This window comes from Dipteris shenzhenensis, chromosome 21, assembly GCF_047967505.1.
Source record: "Dipteris shenzhenensis isolate YYH24624 ecotype China chromosome 21, Dip_SZ_1.0, whole genome shotgun sequence".
Taxonomy (NCBI): Eukaryota; Viridiplantae; Streptophyta; class Polypodiopsida; order Gleicheniales; family Dipteridaceae; genus Dipteris; species Dipteris shenzhenensis.
Genome location: NC_141616.1, coordinates 16,756,890 through 16,784,698, shown reverse-complemented (window position 1 = coordinate 16,784,698; position 27,809 = coordinate 16,756,890). Strand labels below are relative to the sequence as shown.

The following is a 27,809-nucleotide window of genomic DNA, read 5'->3' as shown; positions in this document are numbered from 1 at the left end:
ATTCACAAAAGGGGGGAAGCATTTGTGTAAAGAGAGTTGCTGACTTGCTCTCAAAGCTTCCTTGCAAGCTTTTTTGCGAGCTCAAATCTCCTTCGACACACACTCTCTCCAACCCAAATCGACATTCGCCTTCCACCATGACCAGTATCGGAACTGGGGTACTCCCTTTCGCCTCTCCTTCTCTTTCTTGCCTTGTTTTTTGTTTAGGTTTATTGCTTTCCTCTCCCTTTGCGCACCTTTGCACATCCCTCCTCTCGCATCTTCGCCACCCTTTATCGTCAATCTGCCTCCCTGCCCACATGGGCTACTTTGATTCACGTAGCCTGGCTGTGGGATCTTCGTCTCTCTTCTTCCAGCCCCCGCTAGCTCACTCTGCCGCTTCTGCATTTGTGATTCTAACGCCAAAAACTATTGGGTGATCGGGTTTCCTCATGGAGATAGCTTCTGGCGTCCTTCCTGATCTTTATCCATCGTATCAGCTCAATACATGGCTTGATGTGGACTTCAGAATCTAGATGGAACGCCTAAGAATATGTTTTTTTTTTTTTCACTCTGGGCCTGCCAGGGGATGAGGTTGATCGATTATAGCTGCTTTGGGGTTTGCGTGAGCAGAGAACAAGGTGGGCATATGTGAAAGTGAATGGAAAATACTTTTGTACAGCACAAAAATTTTCACATCTCACATCAAATAGCTTTCCCTATCAAGGAATGTTCTAGAACAAGCAATCAAACGCTAGGGGGTCAACCAGAAGAGCTTCAGTAGTCCCATCTAATTTGGCCTTGCACCTGGCGCAGATAAATTGCTCTATAGATCATGTGTGCTGCGAGAATTAAAACTTGTGTGATCTGAAGTTCTCACGTCCACAGCAAGAAGGATGAATAGGTGTCAAAATTTAATGACTGGGAGATTTTTTCGTGTGGAAACTGAGAAGATTATTATGTGTGCTTCCTTATTTCGGGCAATAAATATAGAATGGAGCCTTTAATGAGAAGGAGTGGCAAGCGTTAAAGTTGCTATAACGTTGCTGCTGGATGACCTGCAGTATGACTTATCAGTGACAACATTTTCACCGGATGGGCGCGTATTTCAGATTGAGTATGCAACAAAAGCAGTTGACAATAGCGGGTATGCTGTTCTTTTTATATCACCTCCGATCCCATAACGTTTGAACAGACCATTGTCATAGTAGCCACAATGTGTTGGATTTTATCCCGGAACCTGTCATAGGTGTGGCTTTAATGTTTATCAGCGTGGATTGAACTGAAAACAGGGTGGTGTTTGAAATCTCATGTATTGTATTCCTTTACTTTTTAGTGTGATTTGCTCTCATACTCGTTGTGGAAGGTGATGAGAAATATATATAAACAGTTTTCCACAAAATTACTCATGCTCTTTAGTTCACATGTATTGCAGAACGGTTGTGGGTATAAAGTGCAAGGATGGAGTAGTTCTGGTATTTTTTCCTTTTTATGTAATTCTTTTTAGGCAACTTCCATGTGCTACAACTGTGAGGATTTGAAGTGTATAAACACAGTGCGGAGGTGTGCTGTGTTTCTTAATAATGCTTTTGATTGTGGAGGGGATTGCCAGGGAGTAGAGAAGCTAATTGCCTCCAAAATGCTGTTAGAGGGATCAAATCGCAGAATCCATTCGGTTCACCGGCATGCTGGCATGGTGAGCTTATTTAATACTGGATCTATATCAAGCAAGAGGTTATCTTGTATGTGATCTTTGCAGACACTCGTCTTTGTACATGGATTTAAATTTGACGTTCCCAATTGCCAACCCTGTAAGGAAAGTACACATCTCTTTTGACTTGTTTCACTTCTATTTGTCTTTAATAATTCAGTTAAGACAATGCCTCGTTACTGCTCAAATCATACTGCATGTCATTTAGACCTAACTAGCCTTACTTGCCAATTCTTAAGATTTGGGCAACTTGCTGGTTGATTGGCTGAGTATAGCATCCTTCGGAGCAGCAGAAGGCAGTCCTGGCTGCAGGGAGTAAAATGCCTCTCTAAAGGGCTGGCCTGGTCTAGTTGGTTACCTGGCATACCGATCTAAGGCCCGTCCTGTCTGGGAATACCTTAACACTCGGTCAGTAACCATCGGGTAGTATGGCCCAACTCATAGGGTGACTATGATATGTATGGATAAGACCACCTGTGGCAGCATCAAGGCCCAGTTTCCACCTATATCCTGAAATGCTTTAGGTTGTGAGTTTTCTTTTGTTGTTCCTATTTGTGGTTACTCATGCTTTGTTTGCATCTTGCTGTCTATTACTAGATTTGTGGGCGGAGTTTATCTGAAGCTTGTGTGCATACATTGAGTAGGATGTAGATTAGTGTGAGATCTCATGGCCGACCTAGATCAGCTGACCCGGCAGACCCTGACAGACTGCCGAGTGACAGCCGCCCTGCGTGAGCCAGCAGACTGCCGACCAGTCTGCTCCATGGACCCTGCTGCTCCAGGCCTACAAATAGGCCCCACGGCTGCCCCAAAATAACAGTAAGACGGAATCTGGTCTGCTGCCATTTTGCTGTCCACATGGCAGCCTCAGTCCTGCCGCCTACTGATTCATCCACGTACACTTCGTCACCTTCAGGAGAAAGTCATGGGCTGACCCTCCTTCATCTATCTTCAAGGGGAACAAATGATTTTGAAGCATGATGATTCTCCCTTTCATAGAGATCTGGTAAGATCTTCCATGCGTCTTGTGCCCTATCTGTCAGTTGGATAATTGGTATCACTGAATCTGCAATCTTCCTGATGATCCTCCCGATGATTATGGAAAAAGTGACTGCATTCCTCAAGTTCCAATCCTTCACTTTATCTGGATCTGCCGGAATTGCAATCTTCCCCGTGGCATCCAACACACCAACAGGTTTCAGCACCATGCCTTCCATCTCCTCTCGTATTTCCCTGGCCACTAGCTGGCTATGAACCTTCAATTTCCATATAGGATAGTTGATTCCTTCCACTTTCCCAGACTTACCAAAGCCCCAAGAACGCAAGACACATACGACTCGACTCTATGCGCTTTACACAACAGTGATCGAGTACAAATCAGATCTGGAAGAGAGCTTTCATATACATATACATATACATATACATGTGTATGTGTATGTATGTATAGCCAAAACATAATATATATCCTAAAACTGCCAAAAGACTGTAGCAACACCTGCAGCAAACAGTTGCTGAGGTAGGTACCAAAAAGTGGCTCTGTTTGCTGCACCCTCTTAGGTAAACCTCCCTGTTCTGCTATGTGCCTCTGTGTAGACTTCAGTAGCTGCTCAAGGCTGAGCACTCCTGCAAAATGATGCAAAGCTCCCCTTCATGCACTACAGGTGTAGGTCTGCACATAGGCATGCTACAAGTGTCAGGGACTTAGGGTCCTGCAAAGTACTGTTGATATAGATCTCTAGGGGGGGGGCCTCCCACTGCGCTTCATTGTTCCAGAATGATCTGCAGGCTGAGGACCCAAAAGATTAGTGGAAACCTGGATGAGCTCCTCATATAGGGCTCACGCCCCCTGGATCAGCTGACCCGTTCCCTGATCTGGCCGACCAGATCAGACAACCTGACCAGGTGCATCCTTCTAGATCAGACGACCTGATAGACCCTGACAGACTGCTGATTGACAGCCCCTCCAGCCTGGCCCTGCGTGAGCAAGCAGCCTGCCGACCAGTCTGCTCCTTGGACCCTGTTGTTCCAGGCCTACAAATAGGCCCCATGCAGGCCACTTTGCAGCACTGCATACTGCCGTGATCAGGAGCCTTACAGGGGGCCCTCCTTGCAAGGCTGGTGGCCGCTCTACTACAGCCGACTGACCCTCTGCTGCAGCCGCCTCCTGTTGTACCTGCTGACATATCTGCCATGCAGCATAGATACCCCTTTCGGAACAGGGGGAGCGGCATTCCATGAAGGAAGGGAAACCGGAACATAGGCTGGGTCCATAACTCCAAGGGAACATGTTCCTCTGTTCCCATCACGTGTTCTGGTGCTGTGTGTGGCGTTCTGGGATTTGGCTCAGTGCGCAACTAGTAAAACATCCAAGAACTGCACGTTCCGGCCCATCCTCTGCTCTCAGCCTTCACTTCACTGTGTACTACCCTCTCAGCCCTCCACTCTTCTATCCTCTCAGGCCTCACTCCACTCTCTACTACCCTTGCATCCCTCACAGCTCAGCCCCTCCCACCCTCATCGCCCTTCTCTCAGCCTCCTTGCATTCATTTTCACATTTTGGTTGATTTCCATGTGATTTGATGACGTGCCATATGACATGGCATTCCCGTTCCCTCATCCCAAAATGTGCCCATTCTGTTCCTGGACTTTCCCATTCCTTTGTTTCGAGAGTACCTACTGCAGCTTTGTGCCCTCCATTTGAGCTCATGGATGGGCTCTTTCCAGCCCTACAGCCAGCCCTCAAAGACAGACTTTGGTGGCTCTCTGGGCTGCCCAAAAAGACGGAATCTGGTTGCTGCAGCCATCTTGCTGCCCACGTGGCAGCCTCAGTCCTCCCCCTTACTGATTCATCTATGTACACTTCTCATTTGGGGGCTTACAGGTGGGGCATGGACCCCATACTTTAACAAATACTTGCATCTCAGTGAGTGAGATGGCGAGTGAATGTCAGTGTAACATGAGGGAAGACCACAAGAGATAGACCAATGGAATGGTGCCATGTGGCAACTATCCATCGATGTATGTGGACGCTTGCCACATCATGTGGCCCCTTAAATACCTCTAACCCTTGTCCATGACATGACATATGGATGTCCTAACCTAGAATCTAAGGTCTACCTACGACTCTTTTTGACCTTTAATCAATTCTAACCCAAAAGTACCCCAACGAAAACTTAGCGAACTAAGTTCATAGCTCATCAAATTTTCCAAAGTAACACACAAGCTGAGGGAACATACATGATGCTCATGCAATGGCTGCATGCATTACACGTTAGTGCACATGGAGTGGAGAGCGCTCCACGTGGGTTGCATGCGAACTCTATTGACCAAAAACACGTGATATGTGAGAATCGGCCTACACTGCAGTAAAAAGGGGTACGGGCCTGTGTGTGTAATCAAATAAACACATGCAAGAACACATGCGTGCATGCATACTCACACAAAGGCATGCAGCCACATGCATCCAGGAACTCCTCTACTTGCAACTCCTAAACACTTTTACATGACATCACATGCAAAGAGCAAGCGCATGCATGTACATTCAGCACATGCAAAGAGAAAATCAGACGGATGCACTGTTTCTACATGCTTTTAGAGGCAGCAGCTAGCCAGACGATGCATTCCTGTGTCAGTTATGTGTTCCATTAATGCTACCTTTGTCATGGCTGAGTCTGCCTTGTGCTTGTAGAAAGTTAAGAGAAGCTTAGTACGAAGACCTTTGTGAGCGTGCGTGACCTTCGTGAGCGTGCGTGTGCCCATGTCTGGGCATGTGTATACTTGTGACAGCATATGTAAATAGATACACGTGTGTGTGTGTGTGTGTGTGATCTGCTAGTCCCTTCTATGTTTATGGAGTTTATGGTTCGAGTGGTTTGCATGAATTTTAAAACTTAACTGTTTTTTTTGCTTTTAGAGTTTTGGCATGTTCTACATTCATCTAGATACGTGAATATTGTCTAATCATGTTGCAAATGTGCATAGAGAATGAGTAAAAGACAATGTAACGAAGTGTTGGAAAGGTCACCTCCCTATCTGTAAGCCCCCAAATGAGGGGAGAGCATGGGGGAGGGAGACCTAGGGCAAGATCTGCCCAGAGCAAAGGGAAAGAATGGGCTGCCAGTGGCCACATGGGCAGCACCTCACAGCAACCAGGTACGGATGCTGTCAGCAGCATATACAGAACAGTACGGAGGTGTTGACGTGGCTGTACGGTGCTGGAAATAGCCTGGCAGGAGGTGAGATGAACAGGGTTGGGATGCGCCTGTTTGTTGCAGGTCTGGAGGATCAGAAAGAGGATCAGTAAGAGAGCAGGGGTGGTGGCCATGGCAGGCTAGCCACCTGGCCTTGGAACTGCCCAAGGGAGGGGCCTGGCAGCAGCCCAAAAAGGGCCCTCGACTAGGTCAACCAGCAAGTTGGCCAATCATGTCGGCTATATGGGCCCTAAAAGGGAGAGCCCCTAGTCGGTTTTTGGGGGGCAGCAAAGTCGGCCAGTAGGCCTGCTGGTCGGTGGGTTTTGTGGGGGCATCTGTTCCTATAAAAGAGCGCCTTTGGGGCCTCATATCTCATCCAGCAGTTCAGCAAGCAGAGGAGTAGTAAGTGCCTCATCATTAGGCCTACATCCAGGAGGCAAAGGAGGGCCAGAGGTGCAGACTGAGCTCACTTGGGGCTGAAGCCTAGGTTGTCTACCAGGGCAGCAAGGTGCTGAGATCTTTGGACAAAGAGTCTACATACGCTCTAGGTGGAGCACGCGACCTGGAGCACGCAGGCTAGAGATCTAGAGGTGCCGGTAGATAGTAGGAGAAGGAAATACATTGTTTTGGTGGATTCTATATCTGGCTTGGATCACTGTCTATTTGCTAGTCTGCATTACACATTTATGTGAAGCACATTATGTAAGGAGGTTTGTGATTCCACCCATACCACACACTGTGTGAGCTCCTGGGCTATTCTATCAATCTTCCGCAGTGCGACTCTGTTGGTCGATTTCTAACTCAAAGCATACAAACCAGTAGAGTGTGCTAGGGTGTTGTGATAAACCACTTCTATTTTGTGTTCGTCACTATCCAACCCTCAGACTAGCACCTTTTTTTTCTTTTGGGATTCCATGTTTCCTTTTCTTCTGAGATAAATAATTTTCACTTTTGGAGTGTAGTGACCACAGTGGGACGCAAGTCCCCATCAATATGGCTCCATCATCTGGGAGCACAGGAGAGGTATGTTAAGGTCTTTAGCTCTGCTAATGTTAATAATTGCTTTATGCAGGCAATGGCAGGGCTTGCTGCAGATGGCAGACAAATCGTGTCTCGTGCCCGTGGGGAGGCTGTTAATTACCAAAAGTATACTTCATTTATTAGACTTAGTTCAAATAAGTTAATCAGCTTCTGCATTTTCTAGTGGGATGACAATCTAGGGCATCTTCTGTTGCAGTTTTGTGGTTGTATATTTTTAAAAAATGGTTTCTGCTTTGTTCAGTTTTTATGGTGAAGAAATACCCATCAAGGAGCTTTGTGACCGCGTGGCCAGTTATGTGCACTTGTGCACTCTCTATTGGTGGCTGAGGTTTGTATGTCATGTGCCCTAACCTATGTCTTTTCAAATCTATATTATTGTCTTTCCAAGCATGCAGTGCTGCTAGCATGACTCCACATATAGTGCATTGAAGGTTTCAATGGTTGATTGGATAATGGGCAGACCGTTTGGGACGGCGGCTCTTCTTGGTGGTTTTGATAGGGATGGTCCACAATTATACTTGGTTGAGCCGTCAGGTGTTGCTTATGTAATAACTTCTTAACCCTCTTCCTTTGTGATCAGCATATTCAAATTTTAATATTACGTCATTTTGGAAAATAGGGGTGGCAAGTGTAAGATTGAATAGGCAGTTCTTTCTTTTTTCTTTTGGGACTGGTGGAATGAGATTGGAAACATGCTTGCAGAGGTATTTTGGGGCAGCTGTGGGCAAAGGAAGACAAGCTGCAAAAACGTGAGTGCAGGCATGAGGGTCAAGAGTGTTAGTTTTTGTAAACTTATCTTGGTTTTCTCTATGTGATGCATTTTCCCAGATTAGATTTTCAGAAAGTTGATTAGATGTGTACACGTCACCGCCCTTTTCAAGTTGATTAGCCTTGGATCCTTTTTCCTCAATTTTTATAAATGTTTGAATAAATTTTCTAGACCATGTCTTGTCATTTCCAATTGGGAATACTTTTTCCTCAGTTTATGGGGTGCTAAGCACATGATGGAGTCACAATGTCGTAGAAATTTAGTGCTAGTGTCATAGTGCTTTTCTTAAATACTTTAGAGTTGTAACTTGTGTGCTTTGATTTGAATGTTGCAATTTCTGATAATTTGATCCCCCCTACAAGATAGCAGGGATCTGATGAATCAGTACTCTACCCTATAACTTTATGAATTTTAACTGTATGCTTTTATCGGTGCAGACCAAACTTCTAATGGTGGGTCAAGACATGTTTCTAGTAGAAATGTTTGGGCATTGCCGTTTGATCTCCCCTCCACCTCATTGTGAAAGATCAGATTACTGATTAGATCATACGTTGGAGATGGCCTTGAGACCAAGTGTCTTCTGGCTTTGGAGATCGAGTACCAAGTGTCTTCTGGCTTTGGAGATCGTTTCTTGACACTATGCAGTATATGCATTGCTCACTTTAATAACTACGCCGAATTTCTTCTGTATCATTGTGATTAGAATTCCCATTTGTTTTCCATTCTCAAATAGTGGGATGCAGTGCCCTGGGGGAGCCATATGTAGAAATAAAAGATAAAGAGTAAAAAATTGCAAGATTGGATATATTCTAGTCTTAGGAAAGTATATAGAATCACATTCATCTAGATCACTACTGTCATTAATACTGGGGACTGTGGCATTGTAGGAATGATAGATTTCTTTTCCTTCATTGCAACCATGAAGGACAACATTTTTCTCTGCGGCAGTATTCTGAATGGAACATCAGCAGCTTAAAGAAATGGAAAGGAGGATTCAATTACTGCAATCCCTGAGCCTGAATCATGGCAGCCAGGAGCAATCCTATTGAAAGTTGCTAACAACATACTTGAGCTTCCTTTTTGGGAAGTTGCTCTTGGGGCAATGTGATGGCCAACTGCAGTGGTACTAAGGTAACATGGCGACTTAACTAGAAGGGAGCTATCATTGTTGGTGGGATCCCTCATATGAGTCTTGCTTCGTAGGGAAGGCCACATGGGTGCCCATTTGCACAGCAGCCTGCAGGTGTTGAGGGTGCAACCGTGCAACATAGTTATTTGCTTGAGAAATTATATTCCAAATGACTGTGGGTCAGGTAGCTTCTGGCAGGGACTTTACAGATCATGGTCGAAATCTAGGATTGTGAATGAAGGTAGGAAGTGAGATGATGATCAAGCTCTATTGTAGAGATAACTGTTTGTACAAGCCACTGATCACGTTAGTTCTGGAAATGACAGCAAATGTTCCTAAATGACTATAATGGGATGGATTTTCAAGCATCTTACACTGAAGGAAAGTGCTAAGATTTTTATCAACCATCTAGAAAATCCCACGCCATGATTTTGTCCTTATAAAATGTTAAAAACGTATTCCAAATAAATGTTAAATGCGCACCCGTGCCCTAAAAATTGTGCTGCAAGAGCTCTGCTCTTGCAAGATGCTAAATAATATTTTGGGAGCTTTATTGGTGTTTATGTCTGAGATATGCAGATACATCTTTTGAAGGTTCAGAAACCTTGTTTTCCTTCGTTTTTACTTATATCTTGGTTTTGGCATTTAGAATATTCTCAATACGAAGGAGTAGGAGAGATTCCATGCCTGCCAGATCATCACACCCATTGATTGGTCAACTTCAAACCAAGTATGGTTGGTGTAAATGTAACCTTGCAGTATAGAGTTTTAAGTCACCAGTAATGACTTATTTCAAGCTTGCAAGTATGATTATAGAATTGCCACAAATTCTCCTGAACAGCTAAAGTTGAAATTAACTTTTTTCATTTTGGAAAAAAAAAGAAATTAACTTTTCAAAGTGTTTCTAAACTGGGTGTATGGTGACTAACAATGAATTGGGGCACTCTGTGCGTGATGCTGAACATTGGGTTAATAGATCTTGTTTTCATCCACGAGCTCAAGGATGATGCTCTAAACCATGGCAATGTTAGAAATCGACCAACAGAGGGTACGCACAGCGGAAGACTAATAGAATAGCCCAAGAGCTCACACAGTGTGTGGGGGGTGTGGAATCACAAATTTCTTTACTTAATGTGCATCAAATAGATTTGCAGACTCACCAATAGACAATGATCCAGCCAGATATAGAAACCACCAAAACAATATATTTCTGTCCAAGGCTATGGACACAATACAAAAGATATACATCCAAAGCCCCACTAGAGGTGGTCCTTTGATCTTACCACAAGGTACTTCTACTATCTGCCGGATATCTCTAGAACACTGAGCCAACGTGCTCCACTTGGAGTGTAGTAGACTCTCTGTCCACGAGATCTCTCCACCGTGCTGTCTGCAAACCAGCCTAGGTGGGCTGCCAATGAGTGTACTAAGTCTGCAGTCTTTCTGCCTTAGTTCACCTCCAGGTTGAGGCCCAACTGTGGCTACTGGTGCTGCTGCTTTCTGGTCCTCAAAAGGCTGTCCAAAGATAAGGTATGAGGGCACAAGGCCCTCTCTTTTATAGGCCCAGAGGGCTGGCCAACCAACCGACCAGCAGCCCCAATCTGGCCGACCCAAACAGGCGACCAGGCTGCTGCAAAACCGCCCTATAAGGGCTCTCATAACAAGGGCCCTTGGCCCACAAAACTAGGGCTTTGGTCCTCGCAGATGCCCTCCTATATATGCAGGGTCCAGCCCCCCTCTGCCCTGCCATTTTCTAGGCATGGTAGGCTGGCTGGAACCAGCCCTGCCAGCCCTATACCTGGCCGACCGGACTGCTGGTAACCCCCATGTTGCGCCTCTGCCAGGCCCTTCTCCAATGCTGTACAGATCCGTACACCCTGCAGATGTCAGTGCCATGTCATCGCCTCCTATTCTGGGTCCCTTGTGCTGGCTACTGCTTCGCCTTTTGCTGCTGCAGATCCATCCCAGCTCCAGGTACCTTCCATGTTCTTTGATGTGAGGTGCTGCCCATGTGGCGGCCCCCTCTCTTCCTTTTCTCTTGGGCACAGCCTGCCCAAGGTCTCCCTTCCCTACGCTCTCCTCATATGGGGGCTTACAGATGCAGAGGTGACCTTTCCAACAGGCTGTATAGAATGTCCACTTGCCTTTGCGATTACACCAAACGAGTGTGGAAACATCTATCAATTGTGGCTTTTTGCAAGACATGCATCTCAATACAAAGTTCTGCAAATCTTTTCTAAAGCATCTTGGAGTGGAACTTCACCAACTGCTGCCCCTCCCTCCTCCTTGCCCCTAACGCCCTACATGGGATTGCCAACTACTATTAAATATGACCAAGGGACCATTAGAGGAAATATTTGAGAGTGAAATGATTCTTATGCCCTCTAAATCTTGTGTCATTTGAGTAGTCACGCCTCTTTGAGGGCACAGAGCATGACTGTCATCTATTGTTAGGAGCCTATTTGGTAAGGAAGGTTTACATCCTGTGACTGACTCAGTTACCTTCATAGCTTGTCGATAATTCATGAAAAAACAATGTGTACTTTTTCATAAATTTTTTTGTACCTCCATTTATTCTCTTCATATACAGGCTATCCTTTTGTTTTTATATTGGTTATTTTGACTTGAAATTAGAGAGGTTTCGTTACGATATTGGCTACGGTGTGTATGGATTTACATGTCTATGAATAATATTTGTTTTGCGTTTGCATTCTTTGATTCATGCTAACATTATTGGGTATTGATGAGAACATCAATGTTGCTTTGCTCACGTGATTCTAGCCTTGTTAAGGTAAATATAACAACGTTTCTTTCACCTGAACTTGTATGAAATTGAAATTATTCTGTTGAGCAGGGAAATTGAGAAGCTGAAGTTATCAGACATGACTTGTAGAGAAGGTGTGACTGAAGTGGCAAAAATGTGAGCTCTCAACTGTTGTCCTCTGAAACACGCTATTTGCTCATACTTGGGGAATAAGTGATGTACTCAGAAAGAGAAAAGCTAAAAGAGAGGCTTCAACATTACGGATGCATAAAAAATGTGGCATGATTCAGAAAATTCTACGACAAGCTTTAACTTGCTGTAGATATCTTAGCACATTCTAGTTTTATGGTTGATGTGTGTCTATACATGCTGTACTTTGTAGTATATATGGAGTTCATGATGAAGCAAAGGACAAGGCCTTTGAGTTGGAGATGAGCTGGATATGCGAAGAATCAAAACGTGAACACCAACGGGTAAGCCAATCAAGCCAATTATAGGATTTAAAAACCTTGGGGTTTTTTCTCAAGCTTAGTGGGAGAGTGGCGCTTTATCTTCTAGGGTTACATTTTGCACAGCTCATGGGTTAAGCTTCCATACCTAAAGTTATGTATCTACGTTCTAGGGTTTGTGAGCTTGACCCTCTCTTGGAGAGAGTTCATGTGTTGTATCTTTGTAGAATACGTTATAATGCAGCTTACATCAAGAATATCTTCCTCCTTTCCTTATTCATAGATTCCATGCACCTTCCTATGCGGAGAGATCAACATTGTACCCATGTGGTTATACAGTCAGTTAAAAAAAAGGAAGATGTTTGAGTTTGAAATTAAGAAAAACTAACAGATTTCAAAGATTCCTTGCGTGGCGCCAATATGTCAAAGGTATAGTTGGAAATTGTCTCATGTGGGAGCTGCGACACCTTGTGCATCTATTGATAAGGTTGTGGATCTTGAAGTAGAAGCGTTGCAATGTTGATCTTTGCTTTCTCACAGGGCTCCTCATGTGCAAAGTGTTTACTAAGATTTGCAGCCTTGTCTACTTCAGTCTATTTGAACACCACTAGGTTTCTAGTTAACTGGTGTAATAGTGATGCCATATGAGCGAAACATGGGTACTTATCCATCATATGCTATGGCCTAAATTTTTATCTCAAGTAGGAAAATTTATGTTTCTATCCATTTATATAAATATAGTATCTCTTGCTGAGACCAACGACTTCATTTTATTGAAGACAATGATATATAAAATTTGCCCCCACACGTGATGCTTTGGAGAAATTATGCCTATTGTTGGATGGAAAATTGGCTAAGGCATTGCTCAATCCAAATGAAATGGTAGGACTAGAGATGATGGATAGCTGTCTTTTGATTGTCTTGTGTAGCAACCTGTATGTGATGATAACTACCCTTTATGGCTTCCAACCTTGGATGGGAAAATAATTTTCTTCTTAGTGCCAATGCTTTGCCGATAATTTTTTTGAAAATGAAGCACCTCCTAGCTTGTCCTCCGTAAACTCTAGGTTGTGAAAGTCTTTTCCAACCCCCATGAGTTCATGTTCAGCAAGCAACTAATAAGCTAGTACCATAATGGGCCTCTTTTGTTGGTGATTACACATTCGAGATCCCAATCGTGAGATTCCAATCATTAGCGCCAGCCAAACAGTTTGACTAGTGTTACTAGAAATGTTTCGTGAAATGTGTTTCGGAGGTTTCCAACAGAAACACTTTGTAATTTTGATAGGAGTGTAGCCTAGAAACGCACTCTATTTATACATGTAAAATACAAAATAGATAAAATAAAAAATAGTGTGAACATATGCTCCTGAAGCATGATAATATCCACAAAATGCTCAATCACGGTTCTTTGCAACTCTTGGCAAAAAGATGGGTGTTGTGGCTACTATCTAGCACGGTCATGGTGACTATGCATGTCTTAGCTCACTGTTGTCTAGCCCATGGAGATGATGGGTGGGCAGTAAATAAGGCCTTTCGGTGACTACTAGCTTGTGTAACAATCTCAGAATGAGTGGTTTTGGACGAGGGTTTGAAGGGAGAGTATGTTGGAGGTCAACATCTCCTCATGTCACATTGTAGAGAGAGAGGGCCTTGCTTGTGGATGTGCCCGCCTCGTGAGAGGTTAGGGTAGGCTGAGTGAGGGCCTTTGTTGTGGGTGTGCCTGCCCCCTGTGAGTGTAGAGTAGGGTAGGACTGAGGGCAGACTTGCCTATTGTCCCCGGGGTCCTCTAGGCATGCTGTTTCCACGGGTCAGCCCCCTCTGGCTGCATGGCAGTCCATACCAGGTTAGGAGGCTGGCCAGGCTAGTCGGCTAGAGGATGGCAAAGAGAGGGGGGGGGCTTGTAGGCAGTATGGCAGCACCATATAGGGCTGCAGGCTGAGGTGGCCTCGTCAGCTAGTGGTTGGAGTCGTCGAGGTGTAACCAAACCTTAAGATACTTGAAAATACTTTAGCTATAAAATCACTGCTATTATGACACTTTTGAGCAGTTTGCAACACACACGAACAAATCACAATATGGCTCTACTCCTTGCAATAGCTTGTAGAGGATCCTGGGCACCCTTAGACCAAATTGCGGCAGTGCTAGGCTCCTTGGAATCAATTCGCAGCAGGTCTGGGTGCTTTGGAGTCAATTCGCAGCATCTCTGGGCATCTGGTAGGGCTGGAAACCCTAATCGCAGCAAATGATCTTCCAGAAGGGCTGGGAACTGGATCGCTGCAGCGGCACTCTCTCCGGGCACTTATACATGTTAGAGAGTCGAAGATATGATGCTGGAATGAATCGCAACTCAGCTTGGGAGGAGTAGAAGTGAATCACGCGTTGTCCTCGGGGAAGCCGATTTGATAGTGTGTCCTTTGACCATACTCATCGAGAAATTGTGGTTTTGTTAGCTCAACTTTTGGGCTCTTGGTTGCCCCTATGGTGCCTCCTTTCAATGGTTTGTAGAATCATAATTGATACCTTTAGGGCGGCAAGGGGCGACACCTCAAGCACCACTATGTAGAACTCTCAAGAAAGCGGTTGTCTTGGTGCGGCTTGTGATTAGATTACCAGAAAAAGGTTTTGCCAAGGCCCGTGCCGGGGGGGGGCGGGGTTGCATCGACTACAGGGATGGAGGGAAGCTAGCATGTGTCTCTCTTGTAGTGCTCCTTCGTGCTTGTGCCTTTGCTACATTGTCTCCGTTCTGTACAGGGCTTGTTGCCATGTCGCTCTCTATTGTTGTGGTGCTTCCTGTCTGTCGCCAAACCTTGTCTTCCTCTTTCTGTCCCTAGAATGAATCATCGTAGCTCTGATACCGGATGTGAAGAACCAGACTTACTAGAATGCAAATGGGTGGGCTCTCCCAACGGGGGAAGATTCCCCTGGTCAAAACATCACGACTATGCCTCGAAGCTCTCAATCGTGCCATGTACATGCCCATATTCTTCACCTTGAATTTCCTTGGGATAAGAAGGGAAAACATAAGGCATCCCGTCTTTATAGTCAACCATGGGGGGATGTCATCATTTACCAAGATTAAACTACTAGCCAGTAAGACAACACACCTAATGGTGGTCATCCTAGGAGGGGGGTATCTGAAAATTGTAGCCTTGCTCTCTATTGTAGCCAACTTGCTTATCATGCAAGTTGCTTCTCAATTGACTAGGCCTATGTGCGTAGGCTACATTGCCAAACACCTTGCTTATCATGCAAGTTGCTTCTCAATTGACTAGGCCTATGTGCGTAGGCTACATTGCAAAACACCTTGATGCAGTCCCCTTGGGTTTCTGTTATACCAAGCCTCAAGGTCAGTCACAGTTTTCATATGCATTTAGCCAATAAGGCATATTAATATACATAATTTTCCTCTCTGTGCTGTTAGAAACATGGTGTGAGGGGGAGAGAGAGAGGAGCTAGGGTGTAAGGAAATGATGCACAAATAAAGACATAATGAAAAGGCTCTCATTCATTCATCAAGTATATGTTGACAAGTGAAGTACAAGCCTTTATATAGGCTACTCACACACACTCTAGCACCTAGTGCATATGGGATAAGTCCCATGATTACACGTGGCATTCACACAAGACTCACTCACATAGACTTAGTACTAGATCACCTAGTACTACACACTAATACATCACATCACATCACCACACTCTTTGGCTATGATATCTCCAACACCCCCTTCAGAGCAAAGAGGTGTGAGACCCCACATGCAAGAGTAGACCGATCCCCCCTCCACCGCAATACTACAAAGAGCAAGTCCAACTATCCAACACCTCCCGTGTGATAGTGACTTCTCAGTCAGCTTGCGATCGGCAAGGGCAAACCATCACTCGTCATCCCCCCCTTACTCTGAACTGGGTGGTCAATACCATCAACCAAAGTAAAACACAATACAATCATTTTTGGGGGACAACCCAGGGTAGAGGACCTCTAATTGACTCCAAATACATTCAATTTAGAGGGACAACTCAAGGCTGAGAACCTTATGTGACTCAACAAAAACATGTAAATATTTTCATTCATTTTATGCATCATAGGAAGGGCAGACAACCCATGATCCCAACTCCATAGAAGCAGCTACCAAGGGAGAGCATGTCATGACTCTCAATGTGCTGATTGGAGAGTCACCGAATGCAAAGAAGAGCCTCGGAGGCTCGAAAATGTAAACCCTGATCAAAACGCAGCAAGAGGGTGTCCGGAAAGGCAAACCCTAATGAAAAAGCACTAAGAAGACCCTTGAAATGCAGCAAGACAGCTGCGAATGCTGTAGCAGATCACGAGGTGAAGGAGATCTTCACAAGTCGGTGCTGTAGGTGCCTTGAACATTTGCTAAGTGCCAAAGTCGGCTGAAATATTGAGGCGGTTCTGCAGCAGCAACCCTAAAATGACTCGAAAGTGCAATAGGAGCTCCAAAACAGGTCGAAAAAGCCTTCAAAAGCCTCGAAAGTCTGCAAAGCGGCTCAGCAAGGCACTTCAAAGTGCTGTAGCAGATATTCGATGGCTTGGTGTGCTCCGAAATGCACACAGCAGCACTTGGAGAGGCTGGAAAAGCTCCGAATTGAAGAGGCTGATCACCACGCAGCACTTGGAGGCAGACAAATGGTCGGCTGTAGGGCTGGAGTCGCTTGGAGGTGCGACTATGAAGCATAGATGGCAGCAGCAGCAGGTTGGCCTAGGGAAATGACCCGACCAGCAGGTAGGAAAGCTACCAAGAGCACCTAGGAATGAAGGCGGCTGGCTATGGAGAAGAAAAACAGGGTGAAAACCAAGCTAAAGAGGGCGGCTGTGGTGCAGAAACCTTAGGCGGGGTGGACAAAATAAGGGCAGCTGAGTAGATTTAGGGTTTCAAATTAGGGTTAGGGTTTCAAATTAGGGTTAGGGTTAGGTCTTGGCAGTTATGGCTATGGCAGGGCTAAGTGGCTCTGATACCATGTTAGAAACATGGTGTGAGGGGGAGAGAGAGAGGAGCTAGGGTGTGAGGAAATGATGCACAAATGAAGACATAATGAAAAGGCTCTCATTCATTCATCATATGTATGTGTTGACAAGTGAAGTACAAGCCTTCATATAAGCTACTCACACAGACTCTAGCACCTAGTGCATATGGGATAAGTCCCATGATGACACGTGGCACTCACACAAGACTCACTCACATAGACTAGTACTAGATCTCCTTTAGTGCTAGCCTTTATCATGGCTGAGTTTGCCCTTCACCTCCGGAGTGCCGACAGAAACTCAGTACGAAGACTTTGTATAAAAGGATGCTCAGTGTGTGGATTTGTATGTGTGAGAGCATATTTTTATACTATGGTCTGCACCCATTGTTGGGCGCTGATGGCGTTAGTGGGTATGTCATAGTAGCTAGTCCTTGCTATGCATGATGGAGTTTATGGTTTTCAATCTTATGAGTGACTATCGTGAGATTGAAACTGCACTATGTTGTGTTTTTAGAGGATGAGTTTGGGAATGTTCTTGGATTCATCTAGGTATATAGTACTAGATCACCTAGTACTACACACTAACACATCAAATCACCACACTCTTTGGATATGATATCTCCAACATGTGCGTCTTGCAATAATAGCCCCACAAGCTCTTGAAAAGTAAGTGAAACTGTACTATCCTTCATGGAAAAATTTAGAGAAGATTCAGAGTTGTAGATGTAAGCTGACTATTAGTTACAGTTCATCAGCTACTCCCTCAAATCCTAGATCTTAGTCAAATTATCTCACATTGGGTCACCTTGGAATTATCAAGCCGTCCTTTCAAGACAGAGACCCGGGCCTCATTCCACTACATGATACATATTCTCCAAGGTATCCCAAGCTTGTGGATATGAGGTATGATGAAACTCTTAGGTATTGAGTAACAAAGCTTGGGCATTTCCGGTATTCCATCTCCTCTGATCCTACTCAATTGGCCTCACCTGTGCTTGCTGTAGAGCAATATGGGCATTTCCTGGATGGCCATGTTAGCTTGCAACAAGACCATAAAGCTCCACATGATAATTGGTGCTATCCAAAATTTGCTTCTAGGCCCAAACTTCAATTTCTGATCCATCTTTAAAGATGAAAGCAAGCACAGTCCCAAAAATTCATGTGTTGTGAATTATATTGCACCAGCAAAAGAACACAGTTCCACAAGCCAATACTTGGTTGGGCAAATGCAGTTTAATATATCAGTTTTGAACTAAAAGGTAGATAGTCTGAATAGTAACAATGAGAATCAAAATTTCCCCAAACAAGCCAATGCTTGGCTCAAACAAAACAGAACAAAACTCTTCTGAATTCTCTGTGTACTAGAACGGAGTGAAACCTTTCTCCAACTAAAACACAGCTTCAATATTCAATTTGCAGAAAATCTAAGCACTTAGCACTTTAAACGGTGGATGGACAAAAAGAGTAGAGCCTAACCCACCTTTACAGCCACCCTCATCCACGTTTAAAACACCCGAACAACACAATCACAAGGCAAAAGGCATCCATTCAACATCCTTCTCTCTATAATCCTCCTGATACAACTCACTCTTGGATACATTTTCTCCAGAGCCAGACAACCTCAAACAAAAACGCAGTGAACCACACAACTCAAGACAAGTGGACTTCTTCCTTCAATAACTCAGAAAACATTCAGCTTCAAATGCATCCAACCCACAATGCACATGAAGACTATCTTCCTGACTCTTCAAGACATCAACCCACAAAATGGCCACGGTGAGAAATCCTATCATGCCTTCCCAAGATCAAATTTAACTACCGGAAATGATGCAGCCTGCCATTTTACTAAGCAATGGCTCATAGTCACCCACATACAAGCACACACAAAACTCCCACTCCATGTATTAAGGATGCCCCACTCCTTCAGAGCAGCAAACTCTAGATCCTTCTGTGTCACCATGATTTCTCCAACCTCCCAGTAGAAACACCATGCCCGTCCTCCTTCTGAGAGCAGCGCCAGTAGCAAAAAAACCCACGACTAAGTTCTGAACCTTCTACAGAAGCGACAACTCTTCATGCACGTGATTGTTGACAACACCCGAGGCTTCTTTTGCTCATAAAACACCCACTTAGCCAAACGTCTCTCTGCCTTTAGTCTCTGAGCAATCGTTGCATAGCCAGCCCATCTCTTCTAGATCCCGCATGCACCCTCCGCTCCATGACGAGAAACTCCTTTTGTCTTCATTGCCGTCATCATGCATTCTTGCCAGCTCGTCGGATATTATCTTCTTCCTCTTCCTGTGCTTCCTTTGCCGTCAGCTTCGTCCAGAAGAGCCCCCCTTCTGCTCCATCGAGCACACCAACCTCTGGCTTCCCTCTCCTTCTGTGTTCCCTCCTCGTGTATCTCCAGCTCACAGAGCTTACAAGACTCCTTGCTTATGGCTCTCCTCCTCCTCGCTTGTTACGTGAAGATGTCCAGCAAGCCTTCCATAGCGAAGCGTCACCTCCAAAATCTCGTCGCCTTTTCCTTCATGTAAGCATAGCAGCTTCACAGCTACTCCTGATCCTGGAGCTCCCAGCAAAGCAACAGCCCCGTCGCTTCTGAGCCCTTCTCTTCCATATCTGCGTCGCCTTACTCCTCTCTCTCCCACTCACAGAACTTCCGTCACCTTCTGCGCTATGAGCCCATGATCCTTTAATATCCAGCTCACTATTGCAGCCGCCTTCAACCCAGAATCCCTCGCAGGCTCCTCACCAACTCCAGTCCCTCGACTCCTTGCTTCTGAGCGCTTGGTCTCTCTTTACTTCTGCGCCATCCTTTCCCCTAAGTTCTGGGCTTCCTACATCAACTGCAATGACCTGCACTCCACCCTTCAAGCTCTTCTCCAATTGTTATCTCATGTAAAGATAGTAGCTCTGCTGATCACCAAGCACCTACGACGTCGTCATGGTCCTCCAGGACTTCACGTAAATAGTCATCGCAACACCCATCCTCCTGCAATGCTCATCTCTGTGACCCGCTAGCTTCAGAAGCTCTCCCCTTCAATAGAGCTACCCTTCTTGTCACTCACAGAGGTCTCCTTCTCTGTATTCCTACCAACCCCCCGAATTCTGCCTCCCCTTGCTGCCTCTGAGCTCCCTTCACCTGCTCCTCCATCCAGTAGAGCTTCTTCTTCACGTGAAGCTTCTAAACCGAATTCCCCCTCAGTCCAAGATACCTGTGCCACCTTGATAGTTTCTGTCTTCACGTCCCACCATCTCACAACTAGAGGCTTCCTTTCTTATTGCGTAGCCACGTGCATGCTTATCCAGCCACTTTAACCAAAAGATCACGTGCATGTTCTCTGGAAACTCCATGCCTCCTCAACCAAAGTATTAAAGTTCTCCCCAAATCCACATACACTGTCACATAAAATCATAACCTCCCAACACAAATGTGTACATTTAGACCTTTTCCTCCATATTATTACTATTATTTTCACACACATGCATTGGATACCAAAACCTCTGAAAAGCTCGGAGCTCCCATACTCACATCTCATCATTTCCCAGAAGTTCCTGTAGAAGCCTCTACCATCTGTACATCAGTGTAGAGTCCTTTTAGGAGAGCCTAGAGCTCAATACCACCACCAACTAGCTATATACATAGCTATGCACCTACACTGCAACATGCAACAAGTAAAAAACATATTTACATTTTTGTCCACACAACGGTTTTGAATACTGGCTGGAAACTCTGTATAGCAAAAGAAACTCAACGTTGAAGTGAACTTGAATCACAATATAGGGATGGTGGCCTGGTTGACAGGGGGATGCATGCCTACCTCATTGATGGCGTGGTTGACAGGGGGAGGCTGTCATCCTGCTCCAACATGTATCCACCTGCTTGGTACTATTTCTTTTTGTTTTTCAATAGCATGCTTAGTACGGACAATGGGGACTAGGTCTAGCATTTGAGGGTGGACCCCCTTGCTTGGGGTTATGGGCATTAGTGACCCACAAGAGTGATGGCTTCTCTTTGAGAGGGACATCTGGAAACCACACCCCACCTGAGTACCCAAACATGGGACCAATCAAATGCACAGATTGCATACCGAGCTAGGAACCATTCAAGAGAATGTTCCCTGAGCTTTGGGTGTGGGCCTGGCAGCATGCCAAGAGTAATGGAGATACAAGATAAGACGACAAACAAATGAGCTCAGTATGGCTCAATTATGACCTTAGAGTACGTCAATAGATAGTCTAAGCTGTTAGGAACCCGTGGGTGCGATCATAATTGAATTCTGACAGCTTTGAAATTTTAGGGTTTTTGGGAGTGACACGTGGCAGACTGCTACATGGAATCTGAGCTGGCAGGTCAGTCCACCTGTCCCACACGTGGCAGCATGCATGGCAAGTGACAGGGCATGCAGGCCAAGTGTTTGGCCCCAAATCTGGTAGATTTGGGGCAGGTTGTGGGCTGTCCTCTTTGGGACTGCAGCCCACCAAAAATCTGGGACAAGTGTCCACCTTCCACTCCAGGCCTGGGGGGGGGGCTGAGCCTATAAAAGAAGGCCTCTCCCCTTCATTCTTCACATGAAAACACTTTCTTCTCCCTCCTTTTGGATGATGCAGCAGAATCTCTCCAGCTCCTTGGGTGCAGCCAGCTTCTCCCCAGGCCATTCTCTCACCTTAGTAGCACTTTCTCTCTCTACAACAGCACATTCTCTCTCTACAGTTCCAGCCCCTCCTTTCCAGAAATCTGCCCCCTCTCAGCTCTTCTGGAACAGCAGCAGCATCCTCTCTGCTTCTCCTAGCCTGGAGCAGCCACAGCCGCTTTCTCTCTCCTGCTGCAGTCTTTCTCTCTCTACTGCAGAATTTCTCTCTCTACTGTTCCAGCCCATTTCCCTTGCAGAAATCTGCCTTTCTGTGCACCTTTGGAACAGCAGCAGCTCCTCTCTTACATCCCTACCCTTGGGATCAGGATTGTCACTCTCTCTCTACAGCTATCACTCCATAAAAGCTTTCTCTCTCTAGCCTACAGGCTGTTTTTCTAAGCTGTTCTCATTCCAGCCCCATTTCCACACTCTCCTCACCCAAGGTAGCTTCAGAGGCATCAAGGACTTCATCTACAAGAGGGTCAAGTCACGAAGGGAGCCTGTATTGTCAAGTTTATCTCATTTACAGCACTATTTCATGTTGTTTCTACTATCTTTCTAGAAACTAGTGCTTGTCTCTAATGTTGGATGTAAGTGGTGATTGTTGCAGGCTTCTTCCTCATGGATTGGGCAAGCCAAGAGTTGAAACCTGAGCTTGAAGTCCTCCTTTTTGTTGTCTACCTTGCACATATGCTCTTGAGTCTTGTATCTAGGTCCTAGGTTTTCACTGAGTTCATCAGTTTGGAAGGTGCATTGCACCTTGGTCTTGTATCTCCATTTTCAAGAATAAAGTGAGCCTGGATAAGGGGGGGGGGGGGGGCGTCTTGGCCCCTCAATCATATTGCATCTTCCAATGATGTCACTTTGTGTTTAAGCTGTATAAGTCTTAATTCCAGCTTAATTGCAAACTCTTAAGTTCAAGTATATGTGTTTGGCAACTCGCAATCATCTCATTCAAACGCCTCTGTAAAATTCGTTGTCTGAATTGATAGAAAGCACCGAGTAGTTTACATTGGTATCAGAGCGTAGACAGTGGTCCTGTACTCTGTGCTTTCTCTTGTTGAGTCTCTCCTTCATTGAGTCATCTTGTCATCATGGCAGCCAATGGACCTGACCCTTTTCCTAACCTGCATGAGTTGAGTGCTCTCTTGGCAAACATTGCTCAACAGGTTCAAGTGCTGGAAAGCAGCCAAGCAGAAACTCATAACATAGGGACCCAATCCCAAGGAAGAGGCCGTGCGGACAACACCAACTCCAACAAGGAGGGAAGGTCATCCTCTTCTTCCCCTCCTCGAGGTATACAACGTCATCGGAGTCCATCTCCTTCGAGACGTCCACGGAGACGAAGGTATGCAAAGCATAAGGTACCTCTTGGAGATAAGCTCTTCAAGTTTACCAAGTACAAGGGAGAGGACAAGCTCGAGGTCTTGCTGTCGTGGATTCGAGACCTCGAGTATTTCTTTGAGGAGGACGAGTACGAACACAAGGCGAAGATCCGGTTTGTCGTGCAAGACCATGCTTCACTCTAGTGGGCAGCTATGGTCAACACTGGACAATAAGCCCACACCTGGAAGCGCTTCAAGAAGAACTTGATGAGGCACTTCCTGCCTAAGGAGTTTAAGAGAGATACAATGGTGCAGTGGGACATCCTCTGCCAACGCCAAGAAGAGGAAGTCAGTGAGTATGTTGATCGTTTTGGGGAGAAATTCCTTCCTCTTGTGGAGTTTGCTTATAACAACACAATTCATTCCTCCACTGGAAAAGCTCCTTTCGAAATTGTATATGGTAGATCTTTATCAACTCTACTCATGCAAACAAAAGAGAAAATCTTTGCCGCTGATCAATTCGTGGAGGATTATGACTCTGCTTATGCTAGCCATTCAAAAGGCACATGAGAAACAAAGAGCAGCTGCAAATAAAAGACGGAGGGCGTTTGCAGTGAAAGAAGGCCAATGGGTCTTATTGAAATTTGAGAAAGCTCGGTTAAAAACCAAAGTGGGCAAAAAGCGCATCTACTTCAAGCTATCCTTTCGATATTATGGTCCTTTTCAGGTGTCGCAAGTAATAAATGATGTCTCAGTCCGATTGAGACTTCCAGAGCATTGGAAGATCCACAATGTCTTCCACGTAAGCTTGGTGAAACCCTTCATTGGGGAACCACCTCAAGAGCCCACACTGGACGATGCACCTGAAGTAGAGGACATTGAGATCTTGTTGATCCCAAAGCAAATTATTTTGCATAACTTCACTACGGGAGGTCGAGGCACGACTCGCAAAATGTACCTTTTGAAGTTCAGAGGGCTCCCATCCACCGATGCCCAATGGGTGGACAGAGCTACATTTCAGGAGTGTCCTGAAATCCTGGATGCTTATGAGGAAGCATTTCAGTTGCGGACAACCGAATGAAAGACGGAGGGAATGTCATCCTGCTTCAACATGTATCCACTTGCTTGGTACTATTTCTTTTTGTTTTTCAATAGCATGCTTATTAAGAAATGAAATGTTTTCCTACTGTTCAGTTACAGACAATGGGGACTAGGTCTAGCATTTGAGGGTGGACCCCCTTGCTTGGGGTTATGGGCATTAGTGACCCACAAGAATGATGGCCTCTCTTTGAGAGGGACATCTGGAAACCACACCCCACCTGAGTACCCAAACATAGGACCAATCAAATGCACAGATTGCATACCGACCTAGGAACCATTCAAGAGAATGTTCCCTAAGCTTTGGGTGTGGGCCTGGCAGCATGCCAAGAGTAATGGAGATACAAGATAAGACGACAAAAAAATGATCTCAGTATGGCTCAATTATGACCTTAGAGTACGTCAATAGATAGTCTAAGCTGTTAGGAACCCGTGGGTGCGATTAGAATTGAATTCTGACAGCTTTGAAATTTTAGGGTTTTTGGGAGTGACACGTGGCAGACTGCCACATGGAATCTGAGCTGGCAGGTCAGTCCACCTGTCCCACACATGTGGCAGCATGCATGGCAAATGGCAGGGCATGCAGGCCAAGTGTTTGGCCCCAAATCTAGTAGATTTGGGGCAGGTTGTGGGCTGTCCTCTTTGGGACTGCAGCCCACCAAAAATCTGGGACAAGTGTCCACCTTCCACTCCAGGCCTGGGGGGGGGGGCTGAGCCTATAAAAGAAGGCCTCTCCCCTTCATTCTTCACATGAAAACACTTTCTTCTCCCTCCTTTTGGATGATGCAGCAGAATCTCTCCAGCTCCTTGGGTGCAGCCAGCTTCTCCCCAGGCCATTCTCTCACCTTAGTAGCACTTTCTCTCTCTACAACAGCACATTCTCTCTCTACAGTTCCAGCCCCTCCTTTCCAGAAATCTGCCCCCTCTCAGCTCTTCTGGAACAGCAGCAGCATCCTCTCTCCTTCTCCTAGCCTGGAGCAGCCACAGCCGCTTTCTCTCTCCTGCTGCAGTCTTTCTCTCTCTACTGCAGAATTTCTCTTTACTGTTCCAGCCCATTTCCCTTGCAGAAATCTGCCTTTCTGTGCACCTCTGGAACAGCAGCAGCTCCTCTCTTACATCCCCTCCCTTGGGATCAGCATTGTCACTCTCTCTCTACAGCTATCACTCCATAAAAGCTTTCTCTCTCTAGCCTAGAGGCCTTTTTTCTAAGCTGTTCTCATTCCAGCCCCATTTCTACACTCTCCTCACCCAAGGTAGCTTCAGAGGCATCAAGGACTTCATCTACAAGAGGGTCAAGTCACGAAGGGAGCCTGTATTGTGAAGTTTATCTTATTTACAGCACTATTTCATGTTGTTTCTACTATCTTTCTAGAAACTAGTGCTTGTCTCTAAGGTTGGATGTAAGTGGTGATTGTTGCAGGCTTCTTCCTCGTGGATTGGTCAAGCCAAGAGTTGAAACCTGAGCTTGAAGTCCTCCTTTTTGTTGTCTACCTTGCACATATGCTCTTGAGTCTTGTATCTAGGTCCTAGGTTTTCACAGAGTTCATCAATTTGGAAGGTGCATTGCACCTTGGTCTTTATCTCCATTTTCAAGAATAAAGTGAGCTTGGATAAGGGGGGGGGGGCGTCTCGGCCCCTCAATCATATTGCATCTTCCAATGATGTCACTTTGTGTTTAAGTTGTATAAGTTTTAATTCCAGCTTAATTGCAAACTCTTAAGTTCAAGTATATGTGTTTGGCAACTCGCAATCATCTCATTCAAACGCCTCTGCAAAATCCGTTGTCTGAATTGATAGAAAGCACCGAGTAGATTACAGAGGCATGCCCACCTCATTGATGGTGAGTAGATCACTAGCTAGGACATCCTTGATGCCTCTCGCTTGACGAGTTGGTGGACCGAGACCGTGGCAGAGTATAGAGCCTGGGAGGTGATTGCTAGCATAACCGCTTGGTATGCTTGCGTGGCTCATGGCAGTCTTGTGATGGGTGGGTATGAGACTCGGCCAGTGGCCACCCTTGTTTGTATTTGGCATCATCTATACCTTGCAGACCATTTGGGAACGAGGTGCAGAGGATTCTAGGTAGAAAGCTAGTTTTGCAGTGAGTTGAGACCCCGGGAGGCAAGCTGTAGGAGGGCCAGCACCCTTCATTTCACCTTTCAGGATATTGGGGAAAAAGAAAGCAAAAAAGTATGTAGGAGGTTTAAAGAGGGGGATTTGGTTCACTTACAGCTCCACAAGAATTGACATGCCTCCTCGAAGGGAAACACGAACACCAAATTGGCTCAAAGATATTAGGGACGTTATATGCTCATCCAAAAAGTTCGGGAGGTAGCCTATTAGTTGGAGCTACCAGCACTTCAAAAGCCCATGACACTGTATGTGGGCCAAAATGTGCAAGTCTTGTCTGAAAGAAGAGGGCCACCCCGGCGTGCATAATGTGTGTCCTGTGGGTCTTTTTCAACAGGGTCTACATCGAGTGTCTCATCAAACGCAAGGGTTTACCTGAGGATGAGGAACCATGGCCGCCTGAAAGTATTGTGCATGAGCACCCCATCCCCTTGGCTGATTGGTGAGCAGCATTCGCTTTTCTAGGTGCTCATTTTGGACAGCCACCACAGTTTTGGGAGAGGAAGGGATGGCTGTAAAGAAGGAGAAAAATTAGGCCAAGTTAGTGGTAATTAGCACTAAGGGAGATTAGCTAAAGGGCTAATTAGGAGGAAATTTTGGGAAGGTCTATAAAAGCTCAACATTCTCTCCAATGTATACTACATTTACCATGTGTCTTTGTTGTTGTTCAAAATATCAATGCCTGCGATATCCTCCTACTCTACTAAAATTTGTGTTGTTTGATTATTGCGAGATCATGAAATAAATTTTTACAGCTTAGAACTCCCATTTTGAAGGGAACAAGTCTCATCACATTTTTTCCTTAATGTTGCATTTCAGAAGTTAGCCTAAAATAAAAAACTCTGTCTGCAACAATATTTTGTGCAGGGAGACTTATTTGGTAATGTCAATTTAACTTTTTTAGTTTTCAGTCTTGTATTGGTGGAGCTCCCATATATGGCATAGTTTTGAAGACTCTGTTTCAGTTTTGTGATTTGGTGGAGGGATTTTGGGTTTTGAATTTGAGACTGTTATATAGTTTCGTTTTGAGGGAGCACTTTTACTCCCCCTCTATTTTTGAGGGGAGAGAAAGAGGGAGGAAGGGGTTTCACAAATTAAAGAGTGTCAGATACTGTTTTTGAATATCTAAAGAGCTGATAACAAATACGCTGCTTGCTTGTATTTTGGGCTGTGAAGCCTTCTGTTAGAAGGCTATATGATATGTGCATCTCCTTTGTGCGTTACAGGTACCAGCCGACCTCCTTGAACAGGCAAAGGCGATTGCCAAGGCTGCCCTAGAGGACGACATGGATGCTGATTAGTTGCTGAAGCAAGCTATGTTTCAAATCTAGATATGAAACAATCCATTATCATAGGTTGTGCAGTGGGAGCTGTTAGTCACCATCAATTGCCTGCAAGCAATTCTGACATTTTCACTTTAGCTTAACTTATCGAGAATCTCCACACTGGTTTACTAACTTGCATCCACAACTTTCTTCCATATTATGGATCTTTTCTCAGGGGGACACGTAGCTGCAAGATCAATATATTTTTAAGTGAGAAATCGCGCTGTAATTTGTAGACTTCGTGATGTAATTTTGAAAAAATGAGTCTCCATCACA

The 27,809-nt window shown here is 45.2% G+C and overlaps 1 protein-coding gene across 1 annotated transcript; it reads left to right on the top strand.

Moving 5' to 3' along the window:
- On the top strand, positions 1–27,809 carry PAG1 (20S proteasome alpha subunit G1). The gene is made up of 11 exons (XM_087392443.1): positions 1–158; positions 1,044–1,126; positions 1,415–1,454; positions 1,592–1,675; positions 6,953–7,026; positions 7,163–7,249; positions 7,382–7,466; positions 7,624–7,670; positions 11,674–11,739; positions 11,966–12,056; positions 27,435–27,809. The coding sequence occupies exons 1-11, from the start codon at positions 138–140 to the stop codon at positions 27,507–27,509; spliced, it is 753 nt and encodes a 250-aa protein (XP_087248569.1). The 5' UTR covers positions 1–137; the 3' UTR covers positions 27,510–27,809.